Source organism: Chelonia mydas, chromosome 4 (genome assembly GCF_015237465.2).
Source record: "Chelonia mydas isolate rCheMyd1 chromosome 4, rCheMyd1.pri.v2, whole genome shotgun sequence".
Taxonomy (NCBI): domain Eukaryota; kingdom Metazoa; phylum Chordata; order Testudines; family Cheloniidae; genus Chelonia; species Chelonia mydas.
Genome location: NC_057852.1, coordinates 122,023,301 through 122,038,260, shown reverse-complemented (window position 1 = coordinate 122,038,260; position 14,960 = coordinate 122,023,301). Strand labels below are relative to the sequence as shown.

The 14,960-nt window shown below is 38.2% G+C and overlaps 1 protein-coding gene across 3 annotated transcripts in view; it reads left to right on the top strand.

The window, feature by feature from the left end:
• Positions 1 to 13,217, top strand: part of FAM193A (family with sequence similarity 193 member A) — a 100,874-nt gene extending 87,657 nt beyond the window's left edge. For all 3 annotated transcript variants that reach the window (XM_037898199.2, XM_037898198.2, XM_037898197.2), the window contains 4 exons: positions 656 to 886; positions 3,467 to 4,313; positions 10,307 to 10,388; positions 12,339 to 13,217. In XM_037898199.2, the coding sequence (XP_037754127.1) occupies positions 656 to 886; positions 3,467 to 4,313; positions 10,307 to 10,388; positions 12,339 to 12,432 (1,254 nt within the window). In that variant the 3' untranslated portion in view covers positions 12,433 to 13,217. The remainder of the gene's footprint in view (positions 1 to 655; positions 887 to 3,466; positions 4,314 to 10,306; positions 10,389 to 12,338) is intronic.
• The last annotated feature ends 1,743 nt before the right edge of the window (positions 13,218 to 14,960 follow it).

Genomic DNA, 14,960 nt, shown 5'->3' with positions numbered 1-14,960 from the left:
TATTTTAGGGTTTTACACAGCCATCCATTACCATAGTAGCTAATTATCTTCCATGTAAAATCTGTAATAATAAAGCACCTAGTAGACTTCATGGAGTCTCTGGCGCTTTTCCCATTTTGGGGTAAAAACTATGCTTATGGGGATTAAAATAAAATCAGCCAGTACTACCTACATCGTATAGCAGTAAAGACAATTCAAAGTGACAACCAACCTAGCTGACTGGATTGGGCAACAGTTTTTGCCCAAAGTCAAACAAACAACTGCATGAAAGTCGTGGTGGCTTATTTTTTTTCCCTGCCACTAAATATTTACATGGAAAACAGTGGCAGCGAAGACTTACTCCTTTTTCAAATTACATTTGATAAACTGTCAACAACCATAACTAAGTCCTGACCTACCACTGGAAACTCCTCTGCTGGCATTTAGTCTCCCTCTACCTCCCCACCCACCTGCAAGATGAAAATAAACAGCTCTGGCTAATGAGACAGCCAAAAATCTGTTGTGATACTGTTGTCTGTTGCATACGTATTGCATGTGCACACAACTGGCATTGGGGGTCAGTATTTTTTATGCACTATCTGAAACTTCATATTGCAAAATTCTAAGCAGCACTGTGAAACTTTCAAGCCATTTTTTTTTCTCTTATGGCCATTAGCCACCAGCTGCACCAACCAGTAGAAATTATGCAGAAATGAGGGAAAAACTTCGCTTACGTTTGACAAAGAGGAAAGAGGAGCAGCCGAAGAAACCAGACCAGATTTCTGAAAGAGAGAGTGTAGTTGACCATCGAAAAGTGGAAGACTTGCTGCAATTCATAAACAGCTCTGAGACCAAACCAGTAAGCAGCTCTCGGGCAGCCAAGCGAGCGAGACATAAGCAAAGAAAGGTAAGAAACAGACCCATATTTGTCACAAATTATCTAACTTGAATTTATAAAGGCATTGTGTATCTAGGTATTTGTGTGAAATTTTCCATAGGCATCATTTTAAATGGCACATTACTGATTGAATGTGCATTACTGATTTTAAACTGGCATTGATGTACTCTATAGCATACAGGTATATAACACAGCTGGGTTTAGTCTGGTGAGTATATTCATGGTGCTGTTTTGAAAGCTCTCTGAGATTTTTTGCTCTCAGAGGATTTACCAGTATATCATAGCCTTTTTTTTTTTTTTTTTGTGGCAAGTAAATTACATATTAGAACTGCACATCATCAAAGGGGGTATTTCTTAGTGTCAAAATTCCAGGATCTTTAATGCACTCCAGGGTGGTTACCCAAAGTGACACAGTAATAATGGGTGGATGTCAAAATCTAGCATTCTTTACTAGGACATCAGTCAGCTCCATTAAAATGTTCCTTCAACCATGTAGCATAGGAGCAGTATGTCTGTGCTGATGTGGAGGAGAGTCAAGATTTGTAAGTTATTTGGTCTCTACTGTGGTCTAAGTGGAATTAAAGACAGGTTGAGTGAAGAACCATGGTCTCCCTGGTTGGCTGGAGGGTAAAAATTCATAGAATCATAGAATATCAGGGTTGGAAGAGACCTCAGGAGGTCATCTAGTCCAACCCTCTGCTCAAAGCAGGACCAACCCCAACTAATTCATCAACTAAATAAATGTTGCGTCAGGGAGAAGTGGCAAGTTGCAGTATGATGTCTGAACTTAACTAGCTTTCAAATGTCAGTTGTCAAAAAAAGAGGAAATATATGGAATTATGTCCTTCAAAAATTGTGACGATTTGGTTGTGAGGGGATACAGGAAAATGCTTAAATTTTTGTCTTATTTTAATAAACAGAAAATCTGGGTCTCTTGTTGAGCTGATATCTTCACACACCAACTTCAGGATATACAGGAAAAGATTCAAAATAAGGCTTCAGTTACTGTGTGTGTTTGAAATCTGGAAAATAAATTTTATAAGCTCCCTAAATATTCCACATTTTAGGTCATACTTTACTTTGCACATTTGGATTTTTGTAGTTTGGGGTATTTCATGGGGGAGCCAAAGTTGTGTTTTAACATAGGCCATACTAATGAAAAACAGATTATTTTTTTCGCAAAAAGAAAAGGAGTACTTGTGGCACCTTAGAGACTAACAAATGTATTTGAGCATAAGTTTTCGTGAGCTACAGCTCACTTCATCGGATGTTCACGAAAGCTTATGCTCAGATAAATTTGTTAGTCTCTAAGGTGCCACAAATACTCCTTTTCTTTTTGCAGATACAGACTAACATGGCTGCTACTCTGAAAACTATTTTTTTCATAAGTCCCAAAGTTAACAAGTAGTTTTTCTTTAAACTGCTTGTTTTTAACATTGTCCATTAATTCATTTTAAAAACACAAATTATGCAAATACAGTGCTGTGTACTCAGAAGAAAAGAATCAGAAGATTTTATAGGATTTTTTTTTTAAGAACCCTCCCCCACCCCCCAAAACTTGCTAATCTCTTAAAAGGAATGGGTCACATATAAGCGCTTCCAAAAATTCACAAAATTTTTGCGAGATCTGGCTGTCAACTAGCAAATGGCATTGCGCATGAAGCTACTGTTCGTAATTTAATTAAGGGGGTAAGCAAACTTAGCACAATAAAACCTTGATTATTTTCAGTTATAACTGGGAAGACCCATTGTGAATTAGTAATCAAGTAAACCATTTTTAAAAATTAATAATGAATGACTGTCCTTTTATTTTTTACAACTTTAGTGTTAATTTGCTTCATAATGTACAAGTAAAAAGGACTGTGATTCTCATATAATGTTACTGGATAACATTATTTTTACTGGTGGTTGTTAAAATTTAAACTACTGTGGAATTTTCCAATGAAGAGCATATTTTCCTATCAATTTGTCAAATGTTCAGTAGAATACTAGACTTTTAATATTATAAAAACAATACTGAAAAAAGGGTGTGATCAACTTTAGTTATATGCCTAATACCTTTATCTGTGTGCATTCATTGGATTTTCAGAATAAGGGCCTTTTTGTGGTCAGGAATAACACTGTCATGTTTCTTGTATCATATTTACACCTATTAATACTATATATGAACACCCAGCCTTTATCCACCCCAGCGACCTATTCTTGCTTGTGATAATATTCTGAAGGATATACAGTTGTGCACTCAGTTAAATATTGCCTCTTTAGTGTTACAAAAATGAGCTGAAAAATGCTTTTTTCCTGCTTTCTATTGAGCATAATACAAGTTATTGTAAATGGAAAATGTGCTATAGCTTCATGGACAATATCTGTAGGTAGCTGCTAAGTGTGTTCGTTTTAAATTGCTTGCCCATTCTAATACTATTCTTGAGGGGTACATTTATGTTTCATACTATGACTTCTAAAATACCTTAACACATCCTTGTAACATGGAATGTTTAGGAATTAGCTATTGAGATGAAGATCTTTTCCCAAATGTCTAGTTCTTAGAATCTTTGTCATCCTTTATTTAATAAACTGCTGCTTTTGTAGCTAGAAGAAAAGGCTCGTCTTGAAGCAGAAGCCAAAGAGAGGGAGCATCATCAGTTGATTGAAGAGCAGAGACGGCGGGAAGAGGAGGAGGAAGAAAGACTAAAACTGGAGCTGCAACGACTTCAAGAACTTCAGCAGTTACAGGCTGTAAAGAAAAAGAAAAAAGACAGAACAAGTAAAGACTGTCAGAAGATGGAAATGCTTACTCGAGACTGCCAGGTAGTGAAGGAGTCAATCCCAAACACACCAGAAGACATTCAGAATGGCATACTTGAGCAATCAGAAAAGGTAGAAACCTCATCTAGTTCACTGTCTAGGCATGTAAATCATGTGGAACAGAGGCCAGTTCCTGAGATGATCTGTGAACTATCTGATCCCACAAACACTAGAGACTCAAAGTTGCTTTTCCAGAAAGAGATGAATGTGAAACAGCATGAGCCCCTGTCTTTTCTCTTTGATATAATGCATCATCATAAAGAAGGTAATAGTAAACAAAAACTAAAGCAAATAAACAAACCCTGTGCTGAACAAGTGAAAAAGCCTGCTGAATCCCCCAAAGCAACAGAGATTCAATCTAAGACCAGAAACCAAATAGAATCCAAAGTGAAAGAAGCAGAGCTCCCACAGCTTGCAGAGCCGAAAAAAGAGGAGAAAAAAACAAGCAGTAATAATAACAAAAAGCAGCTGAATCACATAAAGGAAGAGAAAACACCTGTAGTGAGTGAATCCCCTTCTCCAAGTGAGCAGCAACAAAACAATAAACTGATACTCGCAGAATCTCCTCAGCCAAAAGGCAAGAACAAGAAAAACAAGAAGAAGAAGGGAGACAAAGTCAACAATTCCATAGGTAAGTGCATAACTAAGAATTTTTCATATAGATCAGTTTCAAAATTTTGGGACAGCTCTTCAATCACTCATATCAGTGTAAATTGGGAGTAACTCACTGATGTTAAACATGTGTGAGAGGAGAATCAGATCTCCTTCATCTGTTGAGTGAATCACTATAATGACATCTTTAGTTAATTCTGCTATTTTTCTGTGCTCTTAGCATTGATGTTTAATCTGATGTTCAGTATTAATAATAGAGATGCAAGTAGCTAACCAGTATGGAATATTAATAAGTATGGAAAAACATCTAAGAGAACATTACAACTAGTAGTGTTTTGTATCCTTTCCATACACTTTGAGTCAGCTAAACAATAAGATACAGGTAGCATCTCTTTCATAAGGCCTATGTGAAGTGACAGACTTGAAATATAATTACTCGATATTTTGATGACAAAACCCATTTTGGAGAAACTCTTTAACTAGTTTTCAAAGCATGTTTTTAAAATTAATCTCTATTGTGATAGTAGGATTGAATCAGTAGGAATATAGAATCTAAAACTAGTCACTCTCATATCACATGGTAAATCAAAGAGCACGGGATTTTGCAGACAGTGAAGAGTTACACATACATAGATTGTTTTTAACTAAAATCATTCTCCATAGAACATCTTCTCTGTACAGGAAAGGTGATTACAAAGCAAATTCAGTATTTCATTTTATTCCACTACAAACAGTTTCACTATGCATTCACAATGAGTAAGTATACTGTGAAGTAACATAATTGAATGTGAAAGTTTGCCATCCAAATAACACACACCAGATAAGAATTGCTTCAAACATTTATTTTATGCATTTTTCCATGCTAAGAAGTTATTAATAGTAAGACATGTCTCTATATTTCTCACACAAGATGTAGAATTCTTTTCATAAAGTGATTTTAGCACTTCTGAAAATGTACAGATAACCAGGTTACTTTAATTTTCCTTTCTCACCTCAGAACAGGCATATCATAAGCAGGTGCAGTCCAGGCTTCCCCACAGTGCCCTGCCAACATGCTACCCTGAATACCACCTCCACATGCTAGCATAGTTCAGAATGTGTCTATTCAGCCTTTGATGAGACTACTAATTTAGTGATATGGACACTTGTCGACTTGGACTTGGACTGAGAATATCAACTAATTTTCCATAAATCATCAAATAGCTGTGTGATAGCATGTGCTTGAACGAAGCCTCTATGGCATAATGGCACTTAATTTTAGTATTTTGTATTTCATCCCTGCAGCTCCCTTTAGTATTCTGCAGATTAAGAATTGAGAACCTTGGAGGGTGGTGTGGGCTATGTTCCAGCACTTCACAAAACTGAATTATTGTAAGTTTAATTACCAGAGCACAGAACAAATGCATGGTGGTCATGAGTGCTGGATGGGGAGCCCAGGTTTGTTTTCAGTGGTTTTATGCTGGGATTGAATGAAACTACTTCAGATCTCTCTCAAATTCTTCCCATTCCTTGACCCTTTGTTTCCCTTCCCTGCACATCTAGTTGTAGTTTGCTGGGTTTTGTTTTTTCTTCACATTGGCCTCACTACCCTAACTCCTTTATTTCCCACCCTCCTGTGCATACTATCCTTCTCAATATGCAGAGGAGAATCATAGACCATGGCACCTCTCCTCTTCCTCCTAGTTCCAGATATATTTGGTGGGAATTAATGATCACTACTGGTGAGGAACTGAAAGGTGTGGAAGGTTCTATAATAGAGCTGGGTGAATAATTGAATTTTTTGCTTCAGCCATCCAAGTGAAAAATCAGGAAACATTTGGTTGGTTCCAAAAACATTTGTGCATGTCCAAGACAAATGCCCTAACCACTGGACTAAGTTGTGTGTCTGTAAGCTTTAGTCCAGTGGTTAGGGCACTTTCCTGGGACACCCAGCTTTGAATCCCCATCCTGGAGCAGGAATGTCAGCTCAGATATCTCTCCTCCCAGGCAGGCATCCTAACCATTAATCTACAAGGTCTTCTGGGGTGGGCTGTTCTCAGTCTCTCCTCAGTCTCTCCTCCCTTGAAGCTATTCTACTTTGTGTACCTAAGTATTTATTTGGCCAAAGACAGTGACTGTGACTCTGTAGCCTCGTGATAAAGGCTCTCCCCTGGGAGGTAGGAGACATGGATTCAAATCTTCTTGCTGCCTAATTGAGCACAGTGGGGTCCTGGTCCTGGACTAGGGCACCTAGGTGCTGTGATCATACAAATAATAAATAAGGAAAGTATCAGAGGGGTAACCGTGTTAGTCTGTACCCACAAAAACAATGAGAAATCTGGTGGCACCTTAAAGACTAACAGATTTATTTGGACATAAGCTGTCATGGGTAAAAAACCCACTTCTTCAGATGCATGGGATTCTCCAGTTAGTTTTTATACAAACACAGGCTTGTTCAAAGTAGATTTAAAACAGGGACACTTTAATTTTGCACATTTTTGTAGCAGCTTCAAAAGTTGCTCTAAAAAAGGAGAGACTGGAGTAAGTTAACCATGAAAGCCCCTAGGTACCCCAGGATTCTCCAGAGTGCCAAACCCAGTAGCATCTCTAGAGAAGAGTTTCATGTAATTTAACATGTAACTAAATCTCTAGCCTTTGAAGTTTACCCTTCTGTGAACCAGACAGCCCTGTAAATACATAGCATCACTCCTGTACTCTCATTCTGTGTGGTTTCATCATAAGAAGGAACTATTACATTATCCTACAATAAAATGATGCTTTGTTAAATGAGAAGGGATCCCTCACTGGAAGCAGCACTAGCTTCTTCCCTCAAGTTTGTCTACTGATTTTCATATTCACTTTCTACGACAATGGAGCTTGCCTATCCTTCTTCCAATTATCTCCATTTTAAAATCCACCTTTTAAGTTGAAATTATCTTTTCATCCTTCCTAATTTCATCTCATCTCCATTTTAAGGCCTGAATTGGGAGCATGTGTGGAATATTACAATTAGTGAACTCTGGTCTTCTGGGGTGGGCTTGTCTTGCTTGGTGACCACATGTTGTTCCAAATACAGTTTACAGATTTACTATTCAGTAGCTCAGAGCACCTGATGATTATCATAGAATTATCAAAATGTAGGGCTGGAGGGGACCTCGAGAGGTTGCGTAGTCCAGGCCCCTGCACTGAGGCAGGACCAAATATGCTTCGGCCATCCCTGACAGGTGTGTGTTTAACCTGTTCTTAAAAACCTCCAGTGACAGTACACCAAGATTTTGTAGGCATCACGACAGAGTTTTAAGGTGGGATTAGAAGGAGGAGGATGAGAGAGCATTCTTTTCAGCCCTTTTGGCAGCCAGTTGTCTTGGAAGGTACAGCACAAGGATCTGTGCTAACAAGAAGACTGTAAAGTCTGCTGCTGCTGTTAGTTTTTAGCATATTTACTTAGATTACATGGAGAGAGACTTCTTAGAAAAGCAAAATTAAATTGTAAAATAAAGCCATTGTATAGGCCCAATTCCTGTAGAAACAACTTTATAGTCAACAACAGTAGTCTCCAATTATGGTTAAGATACAATTAAATCTGGCAGGGTAGACTGGACCGAATTCTTTTAATGCCCTCTAAATCATGTTCTAAGAAAGCATATGCCGTAGCATGGTTGTATAAGAAATGAAACATGTTTTTGTCCTGACGAATCTTCTCTCTGGCTGATTCAGAGGAACAATTTGAATTCATATATCCTTTCTCCCTGTTGAGTATCTTACTCATTAGGCTGTAAAGTTGTTCTCTCTCTAAGGCCCAATGAATATTTAAATATCTATACAAAGAGAAGCCGCTTAAGCAGGAGAGATTGTGGGGAACCCACTCTAGAATAGCTATAGTTAGTATGCTCAGCTGGGAGATCTGAGTTGAAGTCTCTGCTCCATTTGTGTATTCAAACCTGGGTTTCCCATATGCCTTAAGCACTGGGCTAAATGGCACACGTGCACATTCATGACGCTAATTAGGCTAAATTCAGGAAATAGTTTTCAGTTGACCAAAACAGCAGTGTGGTTTTTTTGGGGGGGCGGGGGAGGTGAAGTATTCATCTGAAAAATTTTGTGCAGCTCTAGTCTGTACCCTGGGTGGGAAGGGACAGGAAGGGGAGGGCAACTTCTGCATCGTATTAGCTATTTCTGTTGTTTTTCTCCTTAGATCAAGTACTACTTCCTTCTTAAATGTAAAATCACTTTCAGAAAAAGTAATCGGACATGGGCCCTGTTTTACAAAGCAGTAATTTTATTCTGTAATTACTCTTTGAAGAACCTGGACTAGTGCAGAACAAATGAGGCATCCATTAATATTATTATAAGTATTCAGAAGCGATACCCTGATGTGCTCTTATTCTGGATTCAGCCATCTGTTTCAGCACTATGAATCTCCAATTACTTGTGGGCTTTGTTTAGACTGGGAGTTCTTGGTCATGTTGTTCCAAAGTTAATTGATTGCCGATTAACTGGAGTTAACTAATATAGTTTAGTGCTACACTATGTCTTCCATAAGCACTCGTTCCAGATCATGCTTCAGCAGAGTGTAAACTGAACCATGACCAGGAACAAATGATTGTGGAGTGGGATAGATAATAAGATGGTAACTAACATAATAGTGCTGTATAAATCCATGGTAATCCGACACCTTGAATGCTTTGTGCAGTTCTGGTTGTCCCATTTCAAAAAAAGATACATTAAAAATGGAAAAGATACAGGGAAGGGCAGCAAAAAATGATTAAGGGTACAGAACAGCTTCCATATGGGGAGATATTAAAAAGATTGGGACTGTTCAGCTTGGAAAAGAAACAACTAAAGGGGGCTATGATAGAGGTCTATAAAATGATGAATGGTGTAGAGAAAGTGGATAAGGAAGTGTTATTTACCACTTTGCATAATACAAGAACCAGGGGTCACCTGATTGAAATTAATAGGCAGCAGGTTTAAAACAAACAAAAGAAAGTACTTCATCACACAACACCTGTGGAACTCATTGCCGGGGGATGATGTGAAGACCAAAAGTATAACTGGGTTCAAAAAGGAAATTAGATACGTTCATGGAGGATAGGTCCATCAAAGACTATTAGACAGGCTAGTTAGGATGCAGTCCCATGTTCCCTAAGCCTCTGACGACCAGAAGCTGGGATCGGATGTCAGAGATGGATCACTTGATAATTGCCGTATTCTGTTCATTCCCTTTGAAGCATCTGGTATTAGCCACTGTTGGAAGACAGGATACTGAGCTAGATGGATCATTGGTCTGACCCAGTATGGCCATTCTTATGTTTAGATTAGCATTCAAATCATGTTCGTTAACTTGAGTTACAACCTGACCAAAAACTAGTCTAGACAAAGCCATAATGAATTATGGTTTTTTTTAAGCATTCCATCCTGGGCCAGCACTATTCTTTATATATCCTAAATAGGTCCTGAGGTCAAACTATGTTTAAGTATGGATGTTAATCATGGTAAAAGCACAGATGATCACAATCATAGTTATATCATTATTCTGGTTCCATTGTGGACAGGGCCAGACACTATGACCCAGGGCCAGTATTATCAGTACTTCAAAAAACCAACTCCCAAAGTATTTTTAAATGCAAACGTGAATTAGATATTTGCAAAAATTGCCTCTCAGGTGTTTAGATTCATCAGAGGGTGATGAGGCTAACAAGTTCAGGACAGCCAATTATTGTATATTTTTCACTCCGAGTAACCCTTGCTGGCTGAGCAGCTCTTCAGTTTTCGAGTCTATTCTGTAATTGAACTCTCTCTTGCATGGGCCAGTTCTGTGGAATGTTTTGTAATCAATGTGAAGAGTAAATCTGCTGCTGATTCCTTTGTCTTTACTATTGGACATAAATTGTTTAGTTTTTTAAGCCTTCAGTCAAAAGAGGTATACAAAGGCCAAGCAGTCCTCAGAGACCTCACTTCAGTCTGTCCAAATTTTGTTCTAGAGTAAAACAGCCAACTGAAACTAATTTGATGTATCTTTCCATTTTGCAGATGATGTGTTTCTGCCCAAAGACATTGACCTAGACAGTGTAGAAATGGATGAGACAGAACGGGAAGTGGAGTATTTTAAAAGGTAAATAAAAGTGCTGTCAACCCTGCATGTACGCCTATTGTGTTGCTTAATATATGAAAATAATTAACTCTCTTTTTTTGCATAAAAGCATGTGCTTTTACTAGAACTGTCTTAAATCACCAGTCACTGCTGACACAATCTGGTTACACAATGAGCTTCAAAGCTATAGCTTTATGGGCAGATATTATAATCATGTGGCCTTAGCACAGAATATGGAGAACCGGACAAGAGCCAATAATATGTATTTGCCATACTGAAACAGACATTTATCCATGTCATCTGCTCTTCTACCTCCATCACTGACATTACTTATTACTTTGGAGGAAGACTAAACTTTCCCACAATGCACTTAGCTATCTGTTCAGTCCTGTCTGTTTAGTTTTTTAAACTGTTGATCCCCATGGTATCTGAACACTTTGTACAATTTCTTCTGAACTCTGGCAAGTTGTCTACTTACACCAAGAAGACACATTTAATGGGCTTTATTTTCTATCATTTTTTTTAAAAATTGTTTCAGAGATTTCCTTCATAGATACAATGGAGAATACTGCCTGAATCAGTCGGAATTCATAGAAAATCCAGTTACAAATATTGTTATACAGTTTGCCAGTACTCTCTAGCAATTTCTAGCAATGAATTGTACTACAGCAATGAACGGTACAGGCTGACTAGGAGTTGTGTAACTGGTACTTTTTACTGCCTCTTTAATGTAGTTAGTGTCACTTTATCCACATTTTGGAATTTCTCTAGCAAGTTGCCTTTAAATCTCCTCCATTCCAGGTTAAATAAAAGCTAGTACTTGCAGGGTAACTTTTGCCTTGCCTCTCTCTCTCTGTTCCCTCTCTTCCGTGGACTTTAATTCTTAGGCCTGATTTACACCTAAAACTTCAGTCAACCTAGCTACATCACGCCCTGAGCCCTGTAGTTAAGCAGACCTAATACCCACTGTAGGTTGACCAGGTCAACAGAAAGTCTTCTGTTGACCTACCTATCACTGCTGAGAGGTGGTATCAACAGAAAACCCCCTTCCATCAATGCAAGAAGCTTCTGTAATATGGTGGTACAGCATCACAGCCATAGCAGTGTAGATGTACTTTTAGTGAAAGCAATTTAGCACACCAAAGAGGAACTAGATACTACTTTTTGTGAGTGTGTTCTCTTGAGGCTTACATGTAACTACCACAAATGCTAAGAATTGCACAATCACACTCAATAGAGAATATAGCTTGGCCTTGATACAGGACACAAGTACACGTTAACGATCGTTAGAATACGTGCTTACCTGTTCTATTGAGTTGTTCTTGAAACATTGTCTTATTCATGAACTATATGTCCAATGAAACTAGGTAGATATTTTTTTGTTTTGAACTTTTATCCAGACAAATGGACTATTGTCTTTGTCCTAGTTACAGCCACTTCCTGGATACTTTCTCATGGCATTCATTTGTGTCTGAAACATAGCTTTTAAAAGTACAGATTCACTACAGTCAGGAGAGGACCACTGTATAGGAGTAATGGTGTCCTGAATACAGATGATATGTAAAGCAGAGGCACTGATGACTTAAGTTCATTAATTATTCTATCCTGGGGTGGGTTGTTCTATTTTTACCAAAAAAAAAAAAAGTGTTGGCTCAGTGTCTAGGCAGATTCGAGTTTGGATAATAACATTTTCTTTGCCTTAGTACTTCCTATTCTTTGTTGAATGCAGTAGTCTTCACTATATCTCTTAAACGTTAGTGTTACTGCGGACTGTTAAAATGGTTGGTATATTCCACACCAGGGGTAGTTACATTTCACTGGTGGGTGAAGTGTTTCCTCTGTGTGATTTTTATAGTGTTTTATGGTCCATTGGGATTAAAGATGCTATTTAAATGCAAACTAATATTTGTACCTTTTTGCTGGTAAAAAGTGTAACGGTTTCACTTTGTCGTTTGCTTGTTTTGTTTACAGATTCTGCTTGGACTCTGCCAGGCAGACAAGGCAGAGACTTTCCATCAACTGGTCCAATTTTAGCTTGAAAAAAACCACCTTTGCTGCTCATTGAAATGACACAGTTTGGGGAGGGAACCCTGCAGGAATCAATGAAAGACAACTCCACTTATCTGTCCTGCTGTGCTGAGAGCTTATCTGGTCTTGAGCCAGTGCTGCCTTGCCTTGTCCCCAGTGCTGTGTGGATCTGCACTGAATCCCTTGGCCTGATAGTTCTTGCAGACTGAGAAATTGCCACTTTCTACCTGAATTTGTTAGCTTGTGTGCTTGTAGTCTGTGAGTGAGACTTACTTGATTGTAGCTGTATGCTGTTGGAGTTGGAACAATAGCTTTTTTTCCAACTCCTTCTGATTGCCTTGGCCTCAGAGACTTTAAACCTGCTTCCTAGGCTTGGGTGGAGGCCAAAATCCTATTTTGCATCATCTGCAGTGGCTCCTGTCACTTCTGCATCTAGCTATGTTTTGTCATTCTGACTCCTGACAAAGGAATGGACCTAGTCAGTTGCGCTTTCATCTGCTCCAGAACTCTCCTGACACGGTTTCATGGAAAAGAGGCTCTCATGGGACAAGCATTTCCTCAGTTCTTTCACAATCTACTGTTAAAGAGTGTACAAGTTACGCTATTTGTGTTTTGATTTTTTCCTGACTTGTAGCCAGCTTGTGTAAGAATACTTGCAGAATGAGAACGTTTAAAAAAGAACAATACTCACACTATCAAATCTGTTATAGAGAGTATAATTGTATTAACACTGAAGCCTAACTGGCTACTTTTTTAACATATTGTTAAGTAATATTAAAATCATGTCTTTCTTTTTGAAAGATGGAATACATTAGTATGGCAGAAGGCTTGTGTCTTGCTTTTTTCTGCTTGGGGACAGGGAGTGGAGGAACAGAAAGGGACTGGTGAGTAAGCTCTAGACTCTTCAAAATGTCTGTGAACAATTGTATTGAACCCATCCAATAGCAGTATGCACACTATCTGCTGTAAGTATGGTGTACTCTTGCGAATGCTGGAATTCATACCATGGATTATACTCTGATAAGCACTCTGATACTTCTCTTTCAATAGATGTTATGTGAAGAGAGAAACTACATAAAGCTTTAATACCACTGTAGAAAATACGGTACATGGTATGGTTTCCATGCTACCACAATACAAATGTTAAATAACAATAGTACAGGTCACCAATGCCTTTTCTAGCTTGAAGGAATAACTCAAGGTTCTGATTTGATTAAAGATACTGTTATGTAAATTTAGTGCTTATGAAAGTGGCCGTGGCATGATGGCTCTAGAGACTGAAATCTCTTTGTCTGTAGATGAGACACAGCACAGATAGAAACAGTACAGACTTTCCACTCTTGCTCAGCCATTATATCTCACCTTATCCTCAAGGGACTGCTTTATTGAAATGAAGACGCTCCTCATGCACACCCAGTACCTGGTTTCTCTATTAACTCTACAAACAATTCTACTAATTAATGCCAATTATTTTGGATAACTGATGGGCCATGCATGGAAAGTTGAAATCAGACTCAAACAGCAGTCAAATGGGAACCGCTTTTGGTCTGTGCCAAACTGGGCTAAATTTTACCCAGTTATGTAAAAATGAAAGGATTCTTGTCCTCATCAGCTCTTTGTGCTATATAATGCACTGAAGAATACCATTAATTTCAACCCACCATTGTAAAGATTGGCTATCAATGTGAAATCTAAGCTCTTCAGTACCAAGGTATAACACAGGATGGCACTGTGGATCACAACTACTTGAAATTTAAGTTTTGAATGATTTATTCAGTAGTGACCTATTAGTGTTAAATGGAATGTCTGCATCCTATCATGTGACCAGGTAATGTTCGAGATTCCAAATACTATGCAATTTTCTTCTCTTCCCTCTTCCCCGCCAATAGGTGTGCTTTTAAGAGGGCAAATGTTGGGTTTTCTAAAGTCTATTTAAAATACATGTAAGTCACTTCCTACACTTAGAATGTTTTAATAAAAATTACCTTTCCTCCCCATGTATTTAACATGGTGCACTCAATAAGCTGTTTATATAACATACTTTCCTTTTCTCCGTTTTGAAAATATTCATTTTATAAGACTTAACAAAAAGACTTGACCCACACTTGAATTGTTATATGTAACTTTCATTCTTAGAAGTTGGTACCTCAATGTTCTTCACAGCTGACCAGAATATACAGATAAAGCTTATTCAGTTCCAGCCACTCAATGGAAAGCATGAAGAATAAGTCTGAATGGATCACCTATTGCTCCTGTCTGATGAGAATTTACAGGCAAGTCACTCCTCCACCCTACCCCCACTTCATAATTGTTTCAGTAAGGACAATCAGAGGTGTGGGCAGGGCTGGGATCCAGGAACCCAGTACTAATCCTTGCTCTAATAGTTACTTTTTCTATGATCTTGGGCAAATCACTTAACCTCTCAGTCTGTTACCCTGTCTGTAAAATGGGTATGATAATACTTTCCAAGCATACAATAAGGCTTCATTTAGGTAATGTTTGAAAAGTTCTGTGAAGATGCAAAGTGGTATCTAAACACTGAGCATTATTATTAAGGTTTGTAAA